The sequence below is a fragment of the Salmo salar genome, chromosome ssa04, assembly GCF_905237065.1.
Source record: "Salmo salar chromosome ssa04, Ssal_v3.1, whole genome shotgun sequence".
In the NCBI taxonomy this organism is placed as follows: Eukaryota; Metazoa; Chordata; class Actinopteri; order Salmoniformes; family Salmonidae; genus Salmo; species Salmo salar.
Window position 1 is genome coordinate 15,005,266 of NC_059445.1, and position 24,653 is coordinate 15,029,918.

General features: G+C 44.0%; 2 protein-coding genes across 11 annotated transcripts in view; one reads left to right on the forward strand and one right to left on the reverse strand.

The window, feature by feature from the left end:
• LOC106602362 (serine/threonine-protein kinase DCLK2) overlaps positions 1 to 6,598 on the forward strand; it is an 87,630-nt gene extending 81,032 nt beyond the window's left edge. For 2 of the 4 annotated variants that reach the window (XM_045716590.1, XM_045716591.1), the window contains exons 16-17: positions 110 to 220; positions 3,652 to 6,598. In XM_045716590.1, the coding sequence (XP_045572546.1) occupies positions 110 to 220; positions 3,652 to 4,734 (1,194 nt within the window). In that variant the 3' untranslated portion in view covers positions 4,735 to 6,598. Of the gene's footprint in view, positions 1 to 109; positions 221 to 1,457; positions 1,560 to 3,016; positions 3,030 to 3,651 lie in introns of those variants that run through there. The other 2 variants (XM_014194957.2, XM_045716592.1) reach the window with 2 other exon arrangements.
• A 951-nt stretch (positions 6,599 to 7,549) lies between these two features.
• LOC106602365 (lipopolysaccharide-responsive and beige-like anchor protein) overlaps positions 7,550 to 24,653 on the reverse strand; it is a 334,228-nt gene continuing 317,124 nt past the window's right edge. For all 7 annotated transcript variants that reach the window (XM_045716597.1, XM_045716594.1, XM_045716596.1 and 4 more), the window contains 4 exons: positions 17,624 to 17,725; positions 17,157 to 17,353; positions 9,518 to 9,669; positions 7,550 to 9,196 (listed from right to left, as the gene is read on the reverse strand). In XM_045716597.1, the coding sequence (XP_045572553.1) occupies positions 9,106 to 9,196; positions 9,518 to 9,669; positions 17,157 to 17,353; positions 17,624 to 17,725 (542 nt within the window). In that variant the 3' untranslated portion in view covers positions 7,550 to 9,105. The remainder of the gene's footprint in view (positions 9,197 to 9,517; positions 9,670 to 17,156; positions 17,354 to 17,623; positions 17,726 to 24,653) is intronic.

Sequence of the window (24,653 nt, forward strand, 5' to 3'; positions counted from 1 at the left end):
TGTGTGTGTGTGTGTGTGTGTGTGTGTGTGTGTGTGTGTGTGTGTGTGTGTGTGTGTGTGTGTGTGTGTTCAGGACCATAAAGGAGAATGTGTGTGTGTGTCTCTGCAGGATGACAACATGGAGAACAACATGAAGATGGAGGTGTCAGGTAAACTGAGGACACACTTCAACACAGCACCAAAGCCCGGCACAACCACAGCAGGAGTGTCAGTCATCATGGTGAGAACAGGACAACAACATTCACTATCACAACCCATTATTTGTTTTCTGGTCCCATTATCCATACACACATTGTTTTACTCCGTATACACAACAGCACTCAGTCACGACTCTCTACGAAATACTCTCTATTGAGACTATTTTCTGGTCACGTTTCCAATACACACATTGTGTATCTCCATATACTTTCCCCTCATCTGAACTCTCTGTATTCCACCATCTGTCGTACATAGACACCCCAGAGTCCTTGTCTGTAGATTCTTGATATTTGCAGAAATGTTCAACCATGGCCTGATTTACTTGCCACCAGTCGTTTTCTGAAGGAACCAAAAACAGCTAAAAGAAGCTTCCTGATTTTTATTTGATTGACATCCGCTTATATTTTAAGATTGATTGGAAACCAACATGATCTGTAACAAATGTTAGTCAATTCTGCACTACACCTACTCACTTTCAAACAAACAGTAACCATTTTCACATATAGTACTATTAATCAGTTGGTTACATAAGAGTTTGATCCAAAAGAACATGAGAGATTATCTGACAGGAAAGCTAAGAAATGGACAACTTCTGTTAATGTAATCATATCACTGAGTGTTTTAAGAGAGCAGAATTTATTCAAAATGCTTTCCCCTGGGATTACACATGGATAAATCCTGATTCATCATCTTATCTCTAAAACACGTTTTTATCCTTGTAGTACAAATGTCGTGTTTTAGCGTTGACGCAGTGGTCTCAGTGACCCCAGAGTACATTGGTCTGAAGAGGTACATCCTTAGTCATATCCTACCATCATCTTTATCTGTTTTTAAGCTTTTTCCCACAAGCCTATGCACCTCCTGGCACATTTATGTAACTTCCTATTGTGGGTGGTGAACTTCCTCTCTATCTGCCGCACTCTTTTGGTCACATCACCTCCCCACTCTGGTCCACTTGGAGGTCTATTGAGCTGGAGCTGGCCTGCGAACACACGACCGATATAGCATAGGTCTGTCAATGGATGCATCTCAATTAGATCCCCCTCATCTCCTTCCCTGGTCCTGATGAAGGAGACAATGAGAGGAAGCCACTCTAGACTATTGAGATGCACACATGCTGTCTGCTTCCACCTGGGTCCAGTATACCCACTGCAGCAGTAGAAGGGGATTAACATGGGCTAAGGGGTGCGTAAGGGTTCATTTGGGAATACCCCTGACTCGGGGTTAAACCTCATTTTGTTGTAAATCTCCTTCGACAGTTTGAGGTGTAAAGGAGATCCCCCGCGCCCCTCCTGCTCATCCCACTCCCTCCTCCCACCTCATCCCAGGACCACAGGGGAAGCTTTGGAGCTGAGTGCAGGGTACCGATCTCCCCCGTCCTCCACTCTCTCCCCCTCTGCCAGCTCCAATAATGCCTCTCTATAACAGATTGATCTGGGCAGAATAACTCAGTAACTCTCTGCAGTGGCCTTGAATCAGTTTGCATGGCTGCTCTGCCCCGTTTTGTAATTTGCCTAAGCTCCTCTCTCCTCCTCCAATTGGGCCTCTTTTATTCTCTCTCTCTCTCTCTCTCTCTCTCATCCTCCTCTCTCATCCTCCACTTTTATCTCTCTCATAACCATCTTCATCAATCAACTGGTCTCTGTGTGAACTGACTTTGTTGACAAGGATGTCACTGCTGTGTTGAGAGTTGTCTGAGTTAGATTTGTACATGTTATTGTATTCTGTGTTGTTTTTGGCTGGCTGGGTGGTTATTTGGCATGCTAACTAACTAGGCCTAAGAGAAGCCCTCATTGCTTCTGCTGAACTAATTTTTAATTTGCCCCCGTCTCTGTCACTCATCCAAAATAGTGCTCTTATAGTTAATGCCCCTACAATAACCTGGGGACATTAAATGTCTATGGCAATTTTACAATATATTTGATGTCTATGTAAAGCCATGATCCTACTCCTACATGTATTGGCAGGTTGACATTTATTGTCATGAATCTTGCCCTGGAGGCAGAACTGAGCAATTTTCGCTAGATGGGCCAGCTGCAAAACAATAATGAGCTTTTTGGTCTTAATTTAAGGATAGGGTTAGGAATTAAGTTTAGCAGTGTGGTTAAAGTTAGGTTTAAAATGAGATTATATTACTTTGTGGCTGTGCCAGCTAGTGACCACTCGGCAGAGCTGCCCCCAGAACAATATTCATGACAAAACATTTCAACCCTTTTGATACATTACAGTTCATCTCCTGATAATTGTTCAATTGAGCTCTATCACCACCTTGTGGTCAAACATTTAAACTGCACTACTACACTGGATGAGAGAGACAGATGAAAATTGCTTATATTGCCTTGGATTTAACATTGAACAGTACTCCCCAGAAGTTAAGATTTCTAAAATGATGTCATTGAGCTTACTAGCATCCTGAGAGATGATTTGTCATAGCAGACTTTAGGCTAATCAATTCCAGGCCTGGAGAGCCACACAACTGGTTGAATCAACGTTGTTTCCACGTCATATCAATGTAATTCTATTGAATTGATATCTGTGCCCAGTGGGACACCACTGCTTCTTTTGATTTAGACCTTGGAAACCAGGTGAGTAGTGGACTCTCTGGCTAACCAATGGCATGAACTGATCACTTAGCTACCAGGGACAGAGGAAAACCAGCAGTGCTGCGGCACACCAGAGCAGGAATCAAACAGCGCTGCTTTCTGTGTCTCCTCTAATGTTGTTGAGCTGTGAGTAAGACTAGTCTCTGTCCCCTCTGCTTCCTCCTCGCCCCCTCCACCCCTCCCCAACACGCCCACATTGCCACCCTCTGAATTAGCTCCAAGGCAATGGTATGTACTAACACTGAAGGCTACGCTTCTTTACTGCTTCTTCACTGACGCCACTAAGACTCACTCAGCTAAGGGAACATGGGAAATCTTGATGCCTTCTGATTGTTACGTAGTTGAGTGTTGTTATTATTATTATTATTATAGCAATCCAAATGATCTGTAATTCCAGATGTGATCTTCAGTGTCTAGTTGGTTTGGGTTGTGATGAGGAAAAATCTCTCCAGCACAATTTCTCATTTTCCCTTACACTGCATGTTGAGCATTGATGATATTATTTGCTGTCTTGTTGGGTCAGTCTACTACTGTGAAGGGTCTGTCACTGTAAAATCATCCCATCTATGGATGTTTCTGTCCATATATATATATGTTTTATCTACTGTGTTTAATATTATATAGAAACGTTACCCCATGGACCTTACTGTCAGAGATCAGTGAGGTTGAATGTTATCTTGGGGCAGTTTTCTCTTTCCATTATATATTGACACACTGTTTTTTATTTCTGTCTCTCCCTACCTGTTTGGTTCTGTTGTATTGTACAGTACAGCAGGTGAGTGTTGGTCTGACTTTCTTTCCCTGACCCCACACCCCTCACCCCTGACCCCTCACCCCTGACCTCTACCAGAACACAGCTCTAGATAAGAAGAGGATCCAGCTGACTCGTCGCAGCCAGAGGCCCACAGCACCACCTCCGCCCCCACCACCGCCTGGGAAGAAAGTAGTCCCTCCTGCAGCCATGCCAGTCAAGCAAGCCTCACCAGTCTCACCCAACACCAAGCTGCCAGTACCCACCAAGCTGGCATCACCCACCAAGCTGCCAGTACCCACCAAGCTGGCATCACCCACCAAGCCTGCCCTGCCAGAGGAACCCAAGAGTCCTCAGACTGATGTGCCTGTCCCTGTATCCCTTCCCATCTCTCCTTCAACACCTACCAGACCTGGTACCTCTCCCTCTGTCCCTGTCTCTCCTTCCTCTCCTACCAAGCCTAACGTCTCTATCTATCCTACCTCCCCTACCAGGCCCAACAACTCTCCCTCTCCTTCCTCTCCTACTAAACCTGTTATCTCTCCCTCTCCTTCCTCACCTACCAAACCTGTTATCTCTCCCTCTTCACCTACCAAACCTGTTATCTCTCCCTCTCCTTCCTCTCCCTCTTCACCTACCAAACCTGTTATCTCTCCCTCTTCACCCACCAAACCTGTTATCTCGCCCTCTCCTTCCTCTCCCTCTTCACCTACCAAACCTGTTATCTCTCCCTCTTCACCTACCAAACCTGTTATCTCTCCCTCTCCTTCCTCTCCACCTACCAAACTCCAAATGTCCCCTTCTCTTTCCTCTCCAACCAAGCTCCATGTCTGTGCCTTCCCTGGGGCCTCTCATATGCCTGTTACTTGCCCCTCTCCCTCCTCTCCTCCCTTTCTTTTTACCTCCCTCTCTCCTCCTGCCCCTCTCTCTCCCTCCTCTCCTCCCTCTCTTTTTACCTCCCCCTCTCCTCCTGCCCCTCTCTCTCCCTCCTCTCCTCCCTCTCTTTTTACCTGCCCCTCTCCCTCCGACCCTCTGTCTCCCTCTGCCTTTCCCAACCCTCCCTCACCCCTGACCTGCACCTCTCCCTCCCCTCCATCACCTGTTACCTGCTCCTCCCCAACCGTGGCCCCACCCCTGGTGGGCCTTGATGTTGAAGCTGCTGCTACTGCCAGAGAGCTGTGAGAAAGAATGATGGATGAGAAGACTGGCTGCTGGACCTCCACCCGCCGTATCCCCAGACCTATGATTCGCATGTAGGGGGCTAGATACAGATAGAATCTCCACCTCCATCCCCAGTAACAGTATAACAGCTGATATCCACTGCTGTATCGTTCCTAGGATCCCAAGCAACAAATGGCAAAAAAAAAGCAAAATGGCTCCTACAACCTACAGTACAATCTCTGTAGAGAACCCATCATATCCACGCTCCAAGAGGGAAGTTGAGGGGTTTTGTACATTTTGGTTGATTTGTATATACGGTATGTGTGTATTTATATATGAGCGATGTGGAGAAAACAGAGCGAGGCCTGGCTAGTTAGGGTCTGTGTGGTTTCAGATGGGTTTTCTGGAATGACTTCTGATAATGTTTTATTTATTGTCTGTGGTTGGTTGGTAGGCACGCACACATGTTGATTATGGGTAGAAGTGTATTATTTGGCGTGCTTGCCGTCTGTTGTAAGATAAACTACTACTGTAGATGTATATAGTATTGTATGACAAACACATGAGGCATCCGAATGAAAGTTGAAAGTTTGAGTTTGTTTTCTTCTCTTGCCTGTAAGCCTGTTTATCATTGGTCCGCTAGTGTTTAACTGCTGAACACCAAAAGAGAGACGCAACAGAGTAGAAGATGAACGTGTCAATGATGAGAGGTGTGCCTGTGAAAATAGCTGCCAGATCAGGGGTGTGTTCAGGGTGGCAGGTAGCCTAGCGTTTAAGAGCGTTTGGCCAGTAACCAAAAGGTCACTGGTTCAAATCCCCTAGCCAACTAGGTGACAAATCTGTCAATGTGCCCTTGAGTAAGGCACTTAACCCTAATTGCTTCTGTAAGTCGCTCTGGATAAGAGTGTCTGCTAAAATGTAAATGTTCATCAGGCACAAAACAGACAAACAGCCTAGCGTTTCTTACAGGACATGTCCTGTAAGAAACGCTCATTTCACCCTCCGTTGCAAAACGTTTTTCATTGTGTGCCCTAATGAACCTGACCCAGTAGTTAGAGATTCCTTTTCTGAAACCAGCTGTCAGGAAACACTGGGAGCTCTATCCCCTCATAGACTAATTTATCAGTCCAGATTTACCTGATACTAATGTGAGGCTGTTCCACTTTGCTGTTGTCTTTGTCTGTAATGGTAATGCACTTGTTTTAAAGTCCATGGTTAAGTCCCAAATCACACCCTATTCCCTATATAGTGCACTACTTTTGAGCAGGGCCCATAGGGTAGTGCACTATGTAGGGGTATAGGGTACTATTTGGGATGTAGACCGTATCTCCTTACCTAGCCTACTGCAGTTGGTTAGGGTTTAACCCTTCGGATATTGATAATGGCTCCGATGCACAGCACTACTACTCCAAGGGGATTTAGTTGCATGTTATGTTACTCCCTCTGCCTCCCCACAAAACTGGTCTCACTCACTCACTCACTCACACACACACACACACACACACACACACACACACACACACACACACACACACACACACACACACACACACACACACACACACACACACACACACACACACACACACACACACACACACACACACACACACACACGTCAAGCTGGTACTATTGTACGTATAGTAGCTGTTCTGTTGTGTAATGTTTAGTCAAACTACACTGTCATCATCATAATGCTATTTTATTGCAGTTTTAGTCTGGATACGTGTATGAAAAATACATTTCAAACAGGAAAAACACTCCTGTCAGCTTTGGCCAGCAGTTTTAGTTTGTGCAGACATTTAGCCACTATGTGACTCCTTTATCATTTTATATTAGGAGCACATCGGAGAACTTCAAACACAATAAAAAGTATTCAAATCAGTGTTTTAATGTTTTTATTTCTTTGGCACTATGTTTTTGAGTGTGTGAAAACGCCTATGTTGACGAAGGTGTGTAGAAATCAGATATAAGCCATAGTGACTGAGACCCATGTGATCATCAGCGCCCTCCTGTGGACAATATGATGCAACAACATGGCCTAATTTCAACTATTAGCCAATGAAAACAACGATTTGATGACGTGTTTTGCTCCAGACCTATCCGGATGAATCAAATCTACTGAGCCAATCACCAGGATAGAAACAGTTACCAGATCTAACATTGAGCCTATGGGGATCCAAGCTAGGGACCCACAGACTCCCATAACTCACCTGGCCTGAGTGGTCTATGATGGCAGCACCTGCACTGTGTTTGGGGGGGTTGCCACATGGAGAGCAGCAAGCAGGTCCTAGTGAAGACTCTCCAACCGTCATCTCTTAAAGGGAAGGTTGCACAATATATTTCCACAAATCTAACAATGATTGATGATATTCCATCTAAATGGTGTTTATACCCTTCTAGTTTTGCAATTTGAATAAACCTAAGACAAAACCATAGATATAGCACTCATATTTGTATCTGTGACAGCCTCAATGGCGCTGCCCATGCTGTCTCCATTTTGAAGTAGGCAATGTTCTTTTTCGCAATTGGCTGATCCTGCCCGATGAACCGGTTGGACATGACTCCAGGAGGGATCAGCCAATGAAGATGGAAGTCCCACCCAGTCAACTACATTAAAATGGTGGAAGCCCTTAATGATACTACCCATGCTAATATGTCCTCTATCATTCTCTATGGGTTAAACCTACCTACCTAGGCCGTGACTGCAGCCAGGTGAGGAAGTTGTGCAGCTTCTGTGAACGATGTGGTTAGTGCAACCCCACCCCTGGCTACATTCCAGTCTAACTTCAGAAAACGGGAGTTCAAATAACAGTTCAATTGAAGACAAGACGTCTCAAGTTAAAAAATTCTATTTTATTTGTCAGAACTCATCACGCATCAAAAACACTCATTCCAAATTGATTGCCAAAATATTGAGCGATACATAGAAAATACAGTAGTAGCCATTTCATTGTAATCGTAACCACACCAAGCGTAGATCAAACCAACACGGAATGTTTCTCCTTATGAGCAACCGTTGTATTGGAGGAACCACATTGGGTGTTCCAACCCTGCACCGAAACACCTGATCCAATTCAGTTTTGACCTGAAGGCCCATAATTAGGTAGAATCGGGTATTTTAAAGCTGGGCTTGAACCAAAAAGTGCACACCCTTTGGCTGTCCAGGACCAGGGTTGTCTTGTGGTCTGGTTTAACCAGTGAATATTCACCATGACACAGACAGACTGACAAGTCCCTCATTTCGCTGCACCTCTCTTTGCCAAGATGAGATACTTTGATGATCCTAGCATGGTTTGGGCCCTGTGTCGATCGCTAATATGATACAGTATATGCTTAAGTACTGCAAATGCCTCAGTAGAGGAAGTAAAGCTAACAAGAAGTTATACAAAGAAGCACATCATGGCTACGTTGGGAAATTTGGAATGGCTTCCTTTCCTCGTCCCGTCTCCTTCATGTAAAGTTCTGATAGGTGATAAGTAAGCAATATGAAGGAAATCAGATGAGGAAAGGATGCCGTTTTACAAAATTAGGACGTAGCCCATGACATTTGTTTCTACTGACAGACATATTATTCATCAGTATGGTTACAGTACATACATAAAGCTAATGATCGTCATGACAACACTCGGATACAAACTAAATCACACCGGCAGCCATCTTGTTACTATGATGACTGTCTGATACACATATGACAACTGGTGACAAGTCTTTGTGCAGTGTACGCCACCATCAGGACAGCAGAGGAATAACTCATGCACAGGAAGGCAAGATCTGTCCGTTACACAGAGGTGTGGTACAAACATTTAAATAGAATATATTCCCTCTCAAGTCATGAACACACAAGGAGGACTAACTGAACTTCCTGCTCAATCACCACACAAAACTTCACATGTTTTATTTCCCAGTGTTTCCACACAGTAGCAAAAAGAGCATGAAAAAAAGGATATTAATGACCAAAATAATGATTATATCTCCACGTTTCACACCTACTGAAAATCATCACTCACCCCTAACGTACACAAATATATGGATTCTTAAGACAATAGATGCAAATATACTTTTCTACCTACTTCCACTTTGAACCCTTATTTTCCTCTGCTCGAGATGAAAATAGACTCTTAACAAGCTAAAAATAGATTTGTAACCATAGGTATATAACCCCACCCTAATATTATATGAAATTTTCAATATGCCCTACAAAATATAGCAATGCCCTTTTTTAAAAAATAGTTTGCTTCTTTCGACAGAATCGGACAGTTTTTCTTCTCTTAAGATACATTCAGGATATCAATATGTATTGAGTAGTGCCTTAGTACATGGAATGACAGGATTGCAGTAGGTAGGTCCCACGTTAACCAGATTCTCAGGGATTGTTGTTGTGGTCCTGCCTCAGTATCTGGTCTGGTACTCGTGGTGCCACCTGTTGAAGTCGTTGTAGAACAGGACTATACTACCAGACGCCATGCCGGTTATGATGCACCTAGGACAGGACAGAGCCGAGAGGGACTGTTGAGTTGAGGCTCATACATGTAGACAGAACATGATGTACTTTTACAGTAAGTCTACTGTCATTATACTGTGAATAACACCAAGGTCTTCATCTTGGTATTCTGTACATTCTAGATTGGGAAGTTTTTTTTATTTCCCATCTGATGTTAGTTACTACAAACCCACACATCTGAAGATGGTATTAATCATTAGTCCATATTTTCATTATTTCTTCCTATGTGCTAAAACTTCATACCACACAACACCAATGTGAGTAAAGATTACAGCGTCAGAGTCCAGGTGTGTATGTTACCTTTGGTCGTTGGACATGGCCATGGAGCGGATGCCTGCGTCACAGCCAGGGTAGGTGAACATCTGTTTGAGGTTGTGAACCTGCCAGACAGACAGAACTCCCCCATCTCCCCCCGTCAGCAGGTACTGTCCGTCCCGACTCAGCAGCATGGCCTGACGGGAGAGGAGAAACAGCACCACTGACTAACGGGAGATGTTATGTACAAGACAATACGGAACATTGCTGTATCACTGTTCTATTGCATTGCCAATGAGGCTGTCAGCGCCCTCCTGTGGACAACGTCATGACCTGCAACCTATTGCACCTACCACTGGAGGGCGCTAATACATGCAGACATTTGGATGGGAGGTGTGACTCCCTCACACCACAACAGAGCTTACCACTATCATAAAGCATAATGAACATGGGCTTATTGGCCAGTGAAGAATCCTGTCGCCATATTGACGTCTGCTATTTGTCCAATAGAGCGAGGTGTCTACAACAACTCTTTAATAACAATCAACCAAAGCTTTATCAGTATAGGCTTTGTGGTGTGGTCCGATGTAGTGACCTAGCCTAGGACACCAGTGACTTCACCACCTACCTCACGGTGTGCTATTTCAATCAAAGTCTCTGTGAGCACTTCCTGCACCAAGCGAGAGAGGCACAGTATCAATCAGATATTTCACAACATTCATGTGGCGAGCAGCACAGCACAGAACAGCAGTCCATCCACCTGAACTGCCACAAGCCACGGCTCCCCACAGACACAGTGGAGAGATTTATTCTGCTCATCTGGTTTTCCTGTGCACTTATGGGCTGTGTTACACTTTAATGTGTTCCCAAGGGAAACAGGGGGATACATTACAGCGCTACACTAAACTTCTGTGTTGGGATATATTTATGCATACAGTAAATAGTTGGAAATTGAAGCCAGTCGGAGGCATCAATCACGAGGTAACGAACGCTGATGAAATGACAAGGAAATGTAAGTAATAACTAGTGGAAGTTAGCCTAATTAGCGGTTTTACATGAACATACTGTATGTTAGATGGGAAGCAGCTATTTCAGTCACAGCTGGCTTAGAAAGATTAGAAGAGAAGTGCAATTACCGGATGGAAGATTAAACAAAAACATTCATCATCCAGGCCATATGTGGTGCAGCCGGCAGAGTAGATTTCACATGCAACATATTTGAAATGAGCAGAACTTAGTTTTGAACTTAACGCAGATTGGCACATTCCTGGCAATCAGTTGAGCTTATTTTGTGATACCAACTCAAGTCAATCAAAAGTTGCGTTAGATGCTTATACCACCGCTAAAACCAATATAATGGATAATTTAACAATCAAAACATTTAAGAAAGACAGTAGTTGCACATTCAAAACGGGGAAATGTCGACCCTATAAGAAAAATCACTTTAGCTAGCCTGACTGCTCCCAATGGACTTGATCACTGGTAGCAGACAGACAGACAGACAGACAGACAGACAGACAGACAGACAGACAGTACAGACAGACAGACAGTACAGACATATATACAGTACAGACATACAGACAGATATACCGTACAGACAGATATACCGTACAGACAGACAGATATACCGTACAGACAGACAGACAGATATACAGTACAGACAGACAGACAGATATACAGTACAGACAGACAGAGATATACAGTACAGACAGAGATATACAGTACAGACAGACAGAGATATACAGTACAGACAGACAGAGATATACAGTACAGACAGAGATATACAGTACAGACAGACAGACAGACAGACATACAGTACAGACAGATATACATACAGTACAGACAGATATACAGTGCAGACAGACAGATATACAGTACAGACAGACAGACATACAGTACAGACAGACAGACAGACATACAGTACAGACAGATATACAGTACAGACAGACAGATATACAGTACAGACAGACAGTACAGACAGATATACAGTACAGACAGACAGATATACAGTATAGACAGACAGATATACAGTAGACAGACAGACAGATATACAGTACAGACAGATAGACAGAACAGCCAGACAGACAACCTTTGGCCTCTTCTTACGAGCCACAGGGAAGATGTCCAGTGAACGGACCACTGCTAACAGTCAACTGCAGTATCAGAAGACCTGGCAGTCTGAACTAATGCACTGACTCTCTCTCTCACACACACACACACACACACACACACACACACACACACACACACACACACACACACACACACACACACACACACACACACACACACACACACACACACACACACACACACACACACACACACACACACACACACAACTGTTTCTGATACATGATCTCAACTCAAAAGCATGAACAAAGACAGTAGTTGCTCATTCTAAATGTGGGGAAATTGAAGTAGCCTTCTGGTAACTTGACAGTTACTCTCTTTTAATTGTTCCTCCGTGAAGTCAGTGTTACTCCATCCAGCCTCTGGCACTGATGATGTACTTACTATATAGTGTTGATGTAGCCTTGTATGGCTAGACCTAGTACATAACCCACTGTGTGCTGCTGGGGGGTTGGAGACCTGGCAGACCACTCAGCCAGACACAGGTAGGAGGCTGTTCCAGGACAGAATAAATCTGCCACTGTGATTGGGAGGCCAAACAAAATGGTCACAGGAGCCAAGATGGCGGACAAGACTCAGGTATCTGAAGGATGACTTCAGAGCCAAGATGCCAGAGAGAACCATTACAGAGCCACATGCTCAGTACTTGCATTAGTATAAAATACTATAATTTCCCCATTTAGTTGAGCATACAATATAGCTCAGTACTTGCATTTCTTTTGTAGTCTTGTTTTCAAATCTTTCTTAAGGGTGCCAATAATGTTGGACCTGACTGTATATTTTATATGCTAAATATTTCAAATGAACAAAACTTATTTTGAACTTAACCCAACTTGTCACATTCCTGGCAATCAGTTTAGCTGCTTTTGTGATACCAACTCAAGTCAATCAAAAGTCGCGTTAGATGCTTATACCACCGCTAAAAATACTATAATAGATCATTTAACAATCAAAATGTTTAACAAAGACAGTAGTTGCACATTCAAAACAGGGGGAAATATTTTCCCAATATGCCAAAGATCACTCTAGATAGCCTGACTGCTCCCAATGGACTTGAAGTGATAATTGGTTGCAGATATACAGTACAGACACACAGACAACCTTTGGCCTCTTCTTACGAGCCACAGGGAAGATGTCCAGTGAACGGACCACTGCTAACAGTCAACTGCAGTATCAGAAGACCTGGCAGTCTGAACTAATGCACTGACTCTCTCTCTCTCACACACACACACACACACACACACACACACACACACACACACACACACACACACACACACACACACACACACACACACACACACACACACACACACACACACACACACACACACACACACACACACACACACACACACACACAAGCCTCACACTCACTCAGGCACACACTCACTCAGGCACACACTCACTCAGGCACACACACTCACACACTGGCAACGGGACTGAGGGATCAATCTTTCCAGAGCATTTTGTTAGATCACCATCCAAGAGGACTAGGAAAGGATTCTGGGAATGGAGTATGGCTGATCGGGGTAGGGGATGTCATTCTGTTAGATTTGTTTGCTGTGTGTCTGATATCTGTGTAATTGCGTCCTTTATCTTGCCATATAAAGCACCATAGCAATTTTTGTCAGTTAGTCTGACACTATTGATTAAGAGAACAGACATTTAGATCAACATCATTTAGGATTAACTCAATAAAGGAAAATGTAGTTAAGATATTGTTTGACAAAATGGCTCTCAGTATTTCAGGAATGGCCCATTACATTCACAGAACTAGTGGCAGCAGTCCCAAACTGAACAAACTGTTCTGATTCATGACCTCAACTCATAAGCATGAACTAACTTGACAGTTACTCTCTTTTAATTGTTCCTCCGTGAAGTCAGTGTTACTCCATCCAGCCTCTGGCACTGATGATGTACTTACTATATAGTGTTGATGTAGCCTTGTATGGCTAGACCTAGTACATAACCCACTGTGTGCTGCTGGGGGGTTGGAGACCTGGCAGACCACTCAGCCAGACACAGGCTGTTCCAGGACAGAATAAAAATCAGCCACTCTGCGACTGGGAGGCCAAACAAGATGGCCGCCGTCTCCACAGGAGCCAAGATTGCCGACGTGACTCAGGTGTCTGAAGGATGACTTCAGAGCCTGGCAATGATGCCAGGGAGAACTATTATAGAACCACATGCTCCTTTTAACGCCCATATTTCCTGCTTTTTGGGGAAAGCGAAGGGGAATGTGAAGGTCAAAAGGGAATGTGAAGGGTTAGGTGGGATTTCGTGTCGTCTGCTCAAGGTAAAAGCTGAATTTATGGTGCTGTTCATTCTAGCCGTTACATGCACACGGAGAAGACAGTGAACACAATCTGCTAGAATCGTTACTTACACTGTCTGAGTTATATTAGTGGGGCTAAGACTGTAATCCATTCAGCATGGCCTCAACTCAACTACGCTGGATGAATCTGCTATCAGAGAACCAGCCAGGAGAGAGGTTGTTGCTGAGAGTTACAACTCACTTTACCCTCCAACGCAACTAGGGCCATATTCTAAATGGGGACAATGACATCAGTTTTTGACATTATTCATCATAATCTGCTGGTGTGTTGTGGCTTTACATCTATAGCATGGATCGAGAGTTAGATGTCTAACACAGAGGGTGTTTTTTAATGGAAGCCTCTCCAACATAATCAAGGTGGAGTTGGGCATTCCCCAGGGCAGCTGTCTAGGCCCCTTACCTTTTATAATCTTTACTAATTACCTGGCACTGGCTCTGAGTAAAGCCTGTGTGTCTATGTATGCTGATGACTCAACACTATACATGTCAGCTACCACAGCAAGTGAAATCACTGCAACATTTAACAAAGAGCTGCAGTCAGTTTTAAAATGGATGGCAAGTAATAATCTAGTCCTAAATATTTCAAGAACTAAAAGCATTGTATTTGGGACAAATCATTCACTAAACCCTGAACTAAATCTTGTAATGAATAATGTGGAAATAGAGCAAATTGAGGAGACTAAACTGCTTGGTGTAACCCTGGATTGTAAACTGACATGGTCCAAAGATATTGATGCAATGGTAGCTAAGATGGGGAGAGATCTGTCCGTAATAAAGCGTTGCTCTGCCTTCTTGGCATCGCTATCAACAAAAAGTTCTACAGGCACTAGTTTTGTCACACCTGGACTACTGCCCAGTCATACAGGCAAGTGACACAAATGAGGACATAGGCACATTACAGTTGGCCCAGAACAGAGCAGCATGTCTGGCCCTTAAATGTACACTGAGAGCTAACATCAATGACATGCATGTCAATCTCTCCCGGCTCAAAGTAGGCGAAAGATTGACTGCATCACTACTTTCCTTTGTGAGAGGTATTGACATGTTGAAAGCACCGAGCTGTCTGTTCAAACGACTAGCACACAGCTCAGACACCCATGCATACCCGACAAGACATGCCAACAGGGGTCTCTTCACAGTCCCCAAGTCCAAAACGGACTCAGGAAAACACACAGTACTACACAGAGCCATGACTACATGGAACTCTATTCCACATCAAGTAACTCATGCAAGCTGTAACATAAACATAAAACTACACCTTATGGAACAATGCGGACTATGAGGAGACACACACACACCAGAACACTCACTCTACACACATATTTTAGATATGTAGCGGTGTAATAATGTTACATGTAACGTTTTATTTTATTTTTGTCTTAATTTGTTTGGCAGGACCTAATGGGGATCCATAATAAATACCAATACAAAAATAGGCTCCAGTTATTAACATACCCACCCACCCACACACCCACCCACCCACACACCCACACAGAGTCTGGGACAAGACTACTGTAAGGGGACACCTTGGGCCAGGACAAACATTTATTTATCCCGGAGTCCTGCTGTGTGGTGGGACGCGGCGCTAGCTGAAGATTGATACTGGTGTCTAGTGCAGTGCATTAAACACCACGTCCTGGCCTCATACTGAGACGAGGGGGGCCGCTGCTCTCACAGAGCTACCCTGAGATGTTAAGACTGCCCTGATTCTGTCTGACGTGGCAGGAATTTACAACGCACAGCAGAGGAGAGACGCAAAACGGCCCAGGAATGGCTAACGGTTTATGTACATGAAAAGAACGGGCTGGGGAGTACACTAAGGGGACCTGGAAAAACCTAAAACTGTGTTGGATAAGACAGCAACTAACTGTCTATCAGAGAGCCATTGTGGATCTGATAAATAAAGACTAACAGTTTATATACATGAGAAAATGAGGCTGGTTATACTATTGGCAAAACTGTTGTAGTTACCAAAATAGCGGTGGATAAAACCGGAAAACTAATCTTCACAACAGCTATTTGGAGGATAATTTGATCTGGATCTCACCAACCTAATCTTCAGTAGAATCTGAAACACTACAGTAGAATCTCATTCTAAACTTCTAAGATTATCCTTTTTTTTTTTTTAACCTTTCCTATTCAGCAGCATGTGATTTCAATACAATGAACATCAACTCAATACCAGACTTGCTCTGCCAATGAATTCTGATCCAGTCTGCTTATTGGAAACAAATGGGGGGGGGTGTATGTATGTATATAGCTCAGTAATCAGTCTAGGTCCTGGTGCTATGGCTGTGACTATGACTGTGACTGGGTGACAGGGGCAGAGTACAGCTGGCTCAAATGGGAAGCAGGTGTGCCTATGAGGGACTGGGTTACATTTCCCAGGTCCATCGGAAACAGGGAGAAAGGGAAACTGGCCAAAGAACGGCGGCCATTTTGTGACACCGTAGCCGTGAGGCAGGAAATGTGAAATGTGGGAATGTGTGGTGTGGTGCCTGAGGGTTGTTAATGGGGCTAGGACTGGGAGAATGTCCGCCCTCCTGCCATGTTGAACCAGCACCAAGACCTGATAGGACTCGACACGGGAGACCAGGATCAAAGAGACTTGTCTGGACTGGAGGAGAGGAAAGGTTGGAGGAGAAATGGAAGTAAAGAGCCTTTGACCTGGTACTTCCTAGGCTAGAAGTGTGTGTGTGTGTGAGGGGTTTGTAGATGTGTATGCCCTGAGGCAGACAGGCCTCAGACCACGGAGAAAGCCTTTAATCAGAGAGCAGACCACTGGCATGATGAAGCACAGAAACTTTCCCAGACCAGTAGGATAAAACAGGACAGAGAGGCAGCCCACTCTAGAAATAAGCACCTTACTTTGAACTTGATGAAGATCAAAATGTGTGTACACTAGGCTTTCCAACAAAACATTAAAACTGTTAGAAGCTTAATGAAATGACTTTATCCCTCTATATCAGTGGGTTCCTTTACCCTGATGTTCTCTATATCAGTGGGTTCCTTTACCCTGATGTTCTCTATATCAGTGGGTTCCTTTACCCTGATGTTCTCTATATCAGTGGGTTCCTTTACCCTGATGTTCTCTATATCAGTGGGTTCCTTTACCCTGATGTTCTCTATATCAGTGGGTTCCTTTACCCTGATGTTCTCTATATCAGTGGGTTCCTTTACCCTGATGTTCTCTATATCAGTGGGTTCCTTTACCCTGATGTTCTCCTCCATCTCCATGTGCCCCAGCAGCTTTCCGTTGATGGAGAAGAAGCAGAAGTGTCCCTTGTCGTAGTAGACTACGGCGTGGCCCTCTGTAGAGGACTGGATGAGACGGGGCTGCACGCAGCCCACCGGGCCCTCCAGGGTCCGCAGCAGGTCCCCATTCATGGAATGGATCAGACACGGGCCCTCTGTGAGTGGAGGAACATAGAAGTTACTAACCAGGCTCTGATTTCCACTGATTCACTCAAGGGTTTTCATCATAATGACATTGTAATATGGTCATTTCTTCTTCTTCTAAATCCAAAGCGACTTACAGACCTGTCTACATTGACAGTATGAGGTTGTTCAGTATGAAAGTGTTCACTGTTCCGACATTCATATTGTCAGTGTGACCAAGATCTAAGTTACTTTGAACCTAGTCTATAGCAAGAGGCATCGCTTGATCCACACATACTCACCTCTGCAGCCACTGATGACCAATCCCAGCTCGGCACACACACTGGCGCAGGTCACCTCACAGTCATGACCCGTCAGGATGGCTCTGGGCGTCACAAACTCAGCTGGGGAAAAACACACAAAACGCACGCTAGCCAATGGAAATCAGGTGTGGGCATGTTCATTTTACAGCCACTAGAGGGTGGTAAATCCACACAATCATTTTCCTATAAGTCATAATGCCTCAGAATGGGATCTTTGGTATATTCAAAGTGGAAGACCCACTTTATGGTCATGCATTTCACCACATAGAAATGAGAATTCAGAAACGAATGGCAACATATTGTCAGAGTATGTGCTCCGGCTATAAAACAATGTAGAGTGATTCTGACGAGCTCTCATCATAACTGTCAGTGGTTTTAGCCACTGGGTGTGGGTGGTTGCGAGAATTGGTCCTTATTTAAGAGTGGGTGGCTATGTGGTGGACTCTGACCATCACTGGAACTAGTGCATAGTAGCTGCCATTTATTCTAGAATAATTATTCTTCATCAGAGACCCAGACTAAAACATACACTCCCAACTCCTCTCAGCAAACAGACAGGACTCATCCAGCGATAGCATCTCCACTCTCTCTCTCCCAACACTTGTCACTAACAGTCTCCCTCTTCCTTTAATACGCTGTACTCCCCCAGAATAACCTAAGCAACTCCAGATGCCTCCAGACAAGAGACTGGGCTCTGACATCGTCCTTTAGGAGATGAGGAGGACAGAGAGAAGAGAGAGAGAGATGTGCCAAAAAGAACAGCCCATCATTCACTTGCGTTGGGCTGAGCCGTCAGAGACAAGAGCCCAAACAAGAGTTCTGCTCTGGGTTAGCTCCAACCAATCAACACCTGTCCTGCCAATACTGGCACTGCCCACTGTTGGATATACCACAATGTTGACCACTACATCAGTCAGTGATGAAACTTGTTAAGTAAATACAGCCAATGGACATGCACTGCAGAGTAGACAGAGAAGAAAGAGTCAAACCTTACACACCACCACCCCCCCCACGCCCCCACCCTTCCTTCCTCCCTCCCTCCCTCTATCCCCTCCTTCCTCCCTCCCTCCCTCCCTTCCTTCCTCCCTCCCTCCTTCTATCCCTCCCTCCCTCCTTCTATCCCTCCCTCCCTCACTCCCTCCCTCTGAGGGATGGTAAAGTCTGCCTGCCACTTTGTGGTGCTTTACAGGAGCCAGGTTGCTGCACTGATAATATTGGTGTTTAACAGGGGGTCCCAGCTGACCCCTGCTCCCTTTGATGTGGGGTGAGAGGTCAGAGGTCATAGTAAAGCTGCTAAAGCACTGTACCACAGTCAGTCCCACACTGCAGTTCATTAGGAGTTCACTATCAGACCGAGGGCGTCTCAACGCCACGCCTCGCACGGTGCCCTGGGTCTTCTCAAACAGAGGAGAGGACAGGGTCAAGTTCAACTACAGAAGGAGACAGACCGACAGACAGCACTTCAAGAAGGAAGTCATAGAAATGGAAAAGCTAGAATGGACATGGTTGTTACAGTGAGGGAAAAAAGTATTTGATCCCCTGCTGATTTTGTACGTTTGCCCACTGACAAAGAAATGATCAGTCTATAATTTTAATGGTAGGTTTATTTGAACAGTGAGAGACAGAATAACAACAAAAAAATCCAGAAAAACGCATGTCAAATATTTTATAAATTGATTTGCATTTTAATTTGTGAAATAAGTATTTGACCCCTCTGCAAAACATGACTTAGTACTTGGTGGCAAAACCCTTGTTGGCAATCACAGAGGTCAGACGTTTCTTGTAGTTGGCCACCAGGTTTGCACACATCGCAAGAGGGATTTTGTCCCACTCCTCTTTGCAGATCTTCTCCAAGTCATTAAGGTTTCGAGGCTGACGTTTGGCAACTCGAACCTTCAGCTCCCTCCACAGATTTTCTACGGGATTAAGGTCTGGAGACCGGCTAGGCCACTCCAGGACCTTAATGTGCTTCCTCTTGAGCCACTCCTTTGTTGCCTTGGCCGTGTGTTTTGGGTCATTGTCATGCTGGAATGCCCATCCACGACCCATTTTCAATGCCCTGGCTGAGGGAAGGATGTTCTCACCCAAGATTTGACGGTACACGGCCCCGTCCATCGTCCCTTTGATGCGGTGAAGTTGTCCTGTCCCCTTAGCAGAAAAACACCCCCAAAGCATAATGTTTCCACCTCCATGTTTGACGGTGGGGATGGTGTTCTTGGGGTCATTGGAAGCATTCCTCCTCCTCCAAACACGGCGAGTTGAGTTGATGCCAAAGAGCTCCATTTTGGTCTCATCTGACCACAACACTTTCACCCAGTTGTCCTCTGAATCATTCAGATGTTCATTGGCAAACTTCAGACGGGCATGTATATGTGCTTTCTTGAGCAGGGGGACCTTGTGGGCGCTGCAGGATTTCAGTCCTTCACGGTGTAGTGTGTTACCAATTGTTTTCTTGGTGACTATGGTCCCAGCTGCCTTGAGATCATTGACAAGATCCTCCCGTGTAGTTCTGGGCTGATTCCTCACCGTTCTCATGATCATTGTAACTCCATGAGGTGAGATCTTGTATGGAGCCCCAGGCCGAGGGAGATTGACAGTTCTTTTGTGTTTATTCCATTTGCGAATAATCGCACCAACTGTTGTCACCTTCTCACCAAGCTGCTTGGCGATGGTCTTGTAGCCCATTCCAGCCTTGTGTAGGTCTACAATCTTGTCCCTGACATCCTTGGAGAGCTCTTTGATCTTGGCCATGGTGGATAGTTTGGAATCTGATTGATTGATTGCTTCTGTGGACAGGTGACTTTTATACAGGTAACAAGCTGAGATTAGGAGCACTCCCTTTAAGAGTGTGCTCCTAATCTCAGATCGTTACCTGCATAAAAGACACCTGGGAGCCAGAAATCATTCTGATTGAGAGGGGGTCAAATACTTATTTCCCTCATTAAAATGCAAATCAATTTATAACATTTTTGACATGCAGTTTTCTGGATTTTTTGTTGTTGTTATTCTGTCTCTCACTGTTCAAATAAACCTACCATTAAAATTATAGACTGATCATTTCCTTGTCAGTGGGCAAACGTACAAAATCAGCAGGGGATCAAATACTTTTTTCGCTCACTGTAAATACCGAATTGTTTTACATGGGAGCCACCTATAGAATATGCTGTTACTTTGCTGAGCATTGAGGATTGGAATAGCACGTTCTGAGGAGTGATGTTGTAGAGAACATACCTAGGAGATAGCTGACTATGTTAACCATTGATGTTGTAGAGAACATACCTAGGAGATAGCCGACTGTGTTCACCATTGATGTTGTAGAGAACATACCTAGGAGATAGCTGACTATGTTCACCATTAATGTTGTAGAGAACATACCTAGGAGATAGCTGACTATGTTCACCATTAATGTTGTAGAGAACATACCTAGGAGATAGCTGACTATGTTCACCATTGATGCTGTAGAGAACATACCTAGGAGATAGCTGACTATGTTCACCATTGATGCTGTAGAGAACATACCTAGGAGATAGCTGACAATGTTCAGCATTGATGCTGTAGAGAACATACCTAGGAGATAGCTGACTATGTTCACCATTGATGCTGTAGAGAACATACCTAGGAGATAGCTGACAATTTTCACTAGCCCTTTTCCCACTATATAGCCATTGTGCAAATCAACAAGCGTTGGTATAAATTTGAGTATTTAACAACTTCACTCTGCAATTGAACTAGACTTTGGTTTAGTTTAACTCAATACACATAAATGACTGCCTCCTGAACTTCCCAGAGTAAAAACACAATGTGTGTAAATCTTTCATTAGTGCAGACTCCTCCGATACACTAACTGCCTTCAGCTTGGTGGTTAGTAACCCTAAACACAGTAAAGGCAGAACGTTCCGTACCTCCACTGACCTCCCTTGTAAAGTAAAAAGGCTCCTGGTATGACGGACAACCCCTTTAAGTTCATTTCAGTGAAATATTTTAACGGCTTTTAAAGGCCCAGGCAGGCACCCTGACGACTTTCCAACTAGGTTCCACCATGCTGACACTGTGGCCACACCAGACCAACAGGTCATGATCTCTCCATGTATAGATTTCATTAAGTTAACTGTCAAACATCCTAAACGTCAGAAACGCTGATTTATGCCCTACAACGGCGAGGATTAAAGCGTGATGTCGGACTTCGCCCGTGGAAGATCAATAAAACTGATATATTGGTGTATCGTTTAACCTTCTGAGCTGCTCGCCACCATTTGGTTTGCATTAGGCAGACATCTGATTACAATATAATACATAAAACCAACACTGCTAACGTGTGTGTGTGTATGTGTAGACTGAAAAGGGTATCACTTACCTGGGTGTGTGTGTGTGTGTACTGAGAAGGGTATCATTTACCTGGGGAAAGATAAATGTGTGTGTGTATGTGTAATTCTTAGACAGATAAAATATATAATTTCAGCTGTTGTTCACTGAATGATTATATAGAGGCTACTTCCTAAATGTATCTTTATTAAAAAGTCATGGTTTAAAATGTGGGGGACGACCCATAAACCTGTGTGTTCTACCATTGAGCCAACAGAGGTCAGTATAGTCTGCCGAATCCCCTCCCACTGTGCATGCTCTCTACTGCCCTTCACTCACTCACACAGAGAAGAGTGTACGGAGCAGGCACTGATTGTATAGATGTGTGGGTGTGTGTGTAGTGTGTGTGTGTGTGTGCAAATGTACAATTTGGATACTGCAGACACATTTGGCACAGAGAAGGCTAATCTGTGTTAGCCAGCAGCTAAACAGGAACTAGCGTGTGTGTCTGTGTGTGTGCGTGTGTGTTTGAGGGCTGAACTTGAAAGCACTGTGTTTGGCGGGAGAATAAAGGAATCTCTGGTGTGTGTGTGTGTGTGTGTGTGTGTGTGTGTGTGTGTGTGTGTGTGTGTGTGTGTGTGTTCGTTCGTGCCCTATGGTTAGCAGACCCTGATGCGGTCTAGAGCAATGGAGCATCATATTGTGGTGGTGGGCCAGACTGATTAAAGTACTGCTGCTAAAACTCACTGCTGCACCATGCAGACTCTGGCAGGCTGGAGAATAACAGATGCACACACACACATATGCACAAACACTCAGAGACCGACACAGAGAGACAGACACAGAGAACGAGACAGACACAGAGAGAACGAGACAGAGAGAGAGACAGAGAGAACGAGGCAGAGAGACCGACACAGAGAGACAGACACAGAGAGACAGACACAGCGAGACAGACACAGAGAACGAGACAGAGAGACAGACACAGAGAACGAGGCAGAGAGACCGACACAGAGACAGACAGAGACACACTTGATTCACACAAACTACTCTGTACACAACGCAGGCTGGCTGGCTCAGGCTGAGGCTGAAGAATAACAGATGCACATATACAGATACAGAGCCTTCAGAAATGTATTTACACTGCTTGACTTTTTCCACATTTTGTTGAGTTATAGACTGAATAAAAAAATGATCAAATTTAAAAAAATGTGTCACAGGTCAACACACAATACCCCATGATGTCAAAGTGGAATTATGTTTATCAACATTTTTACAAATGAAAAGCTGAAATGTCTTGAGTCAATAAGTATTCAAGCCCTTTGTTATGGCAAGCGTAAATTAGTTCAGTGGTAGAAATGCTTAAAAAGTCACAATAAGTTGCATTGACTTAGTGTTTAATATGATTTTTAAATGACTACCCGATCTCTGTTCCCCACACATACAATATCTGTAAGGTCTCCCAGTCGAGCAATACATTTCAAACACCGATTCAACCACAAAGACCAGGAAGGTTTTCCAATGCCTCGCAAATAAGGGCACCTACTATTGGTAGATACAACTTTTTTATTTTATTAAAAAGACATTGAATATCCATTCGAGCATAGTGAAGTTACACTTTGGATGGTGTATCAATACACCCAGTCACTACAAAGATACAGGCGTTCTTCCTAACTCAGATGCCGGAGAGGAAGGAAACCGCTCAGGGATTTCACCATGAGGCCAATGATGACTTTAAAACAGTTACAGAGTTTAATGGCTGTGATTGGAGAAAACTGAGGATGGATCAACAACATTGTAGTTACTCCACAATAATTGACCTAATTGACAGAGGGAAAATAAGGATGCCTGTACAGAATACAAATACTCCAAAACATCCATCCTGTTTGCAACAAGGCACTAAAGTAATACTGCAAAAAATGTGACAAAGCAATTAACTTGTTGTCCTGAATACAACGTATTATGTTTGGAGCAAATACAATACAACACATTATTGAGTACCACTCTCCAAATTTTCCAGCATATTAGTGGCTGCATCATGTTATGGGTATGCTTGTAATCGTTAAGGACTGGGGAGTTTTTCAGGATAAAAAATAAACGTAATGGAGCTAAGCACAGGCAAAATCCTAGAGGAAAACCTGGTTCAGTCTGCTGTCCACCAGACACTGGGAGATTAATTCAACTTTCAGCTGGACAACAACCTAAAACACAAGTCCAAATATACACTGGAGTTGCTTACCAAGACGACATCGAATGTTCCTGAGTGGCCGAGGTACAGTTTTTACTTAAATCTACTTGAAAATCTATGGCAAGACCTGAAAATGGTTGTCTAGCAATGATCAACAACCAACTTGACAAGAGCTTGAAGAATTTTGAAAATATTAATGGGCAAGTGTTGTACAATCCAGGTGTGGAAAGCTCTTAGAGACTTACCCAGAAAGACTGCTTCTACAAAGTATTGACTCAGGGGTGTGAATACTTATGTAAATTAGATATTTCTGTATTTCATTTTCAATAACTTTGGTAACATTTCTAAAATCATGTTTTATATTTGTCATCATGGGGGAGTGTAGATGGGTAAGAGAAAAAATAATAATATTTAATTCATTTTGAATTCAGGCTGTAACAACAAAATGTGGAATAAGTCAATGGGTATGAATACTTTCTGAAGGCACCGTACACACACACACACTTTATACAAACACACACG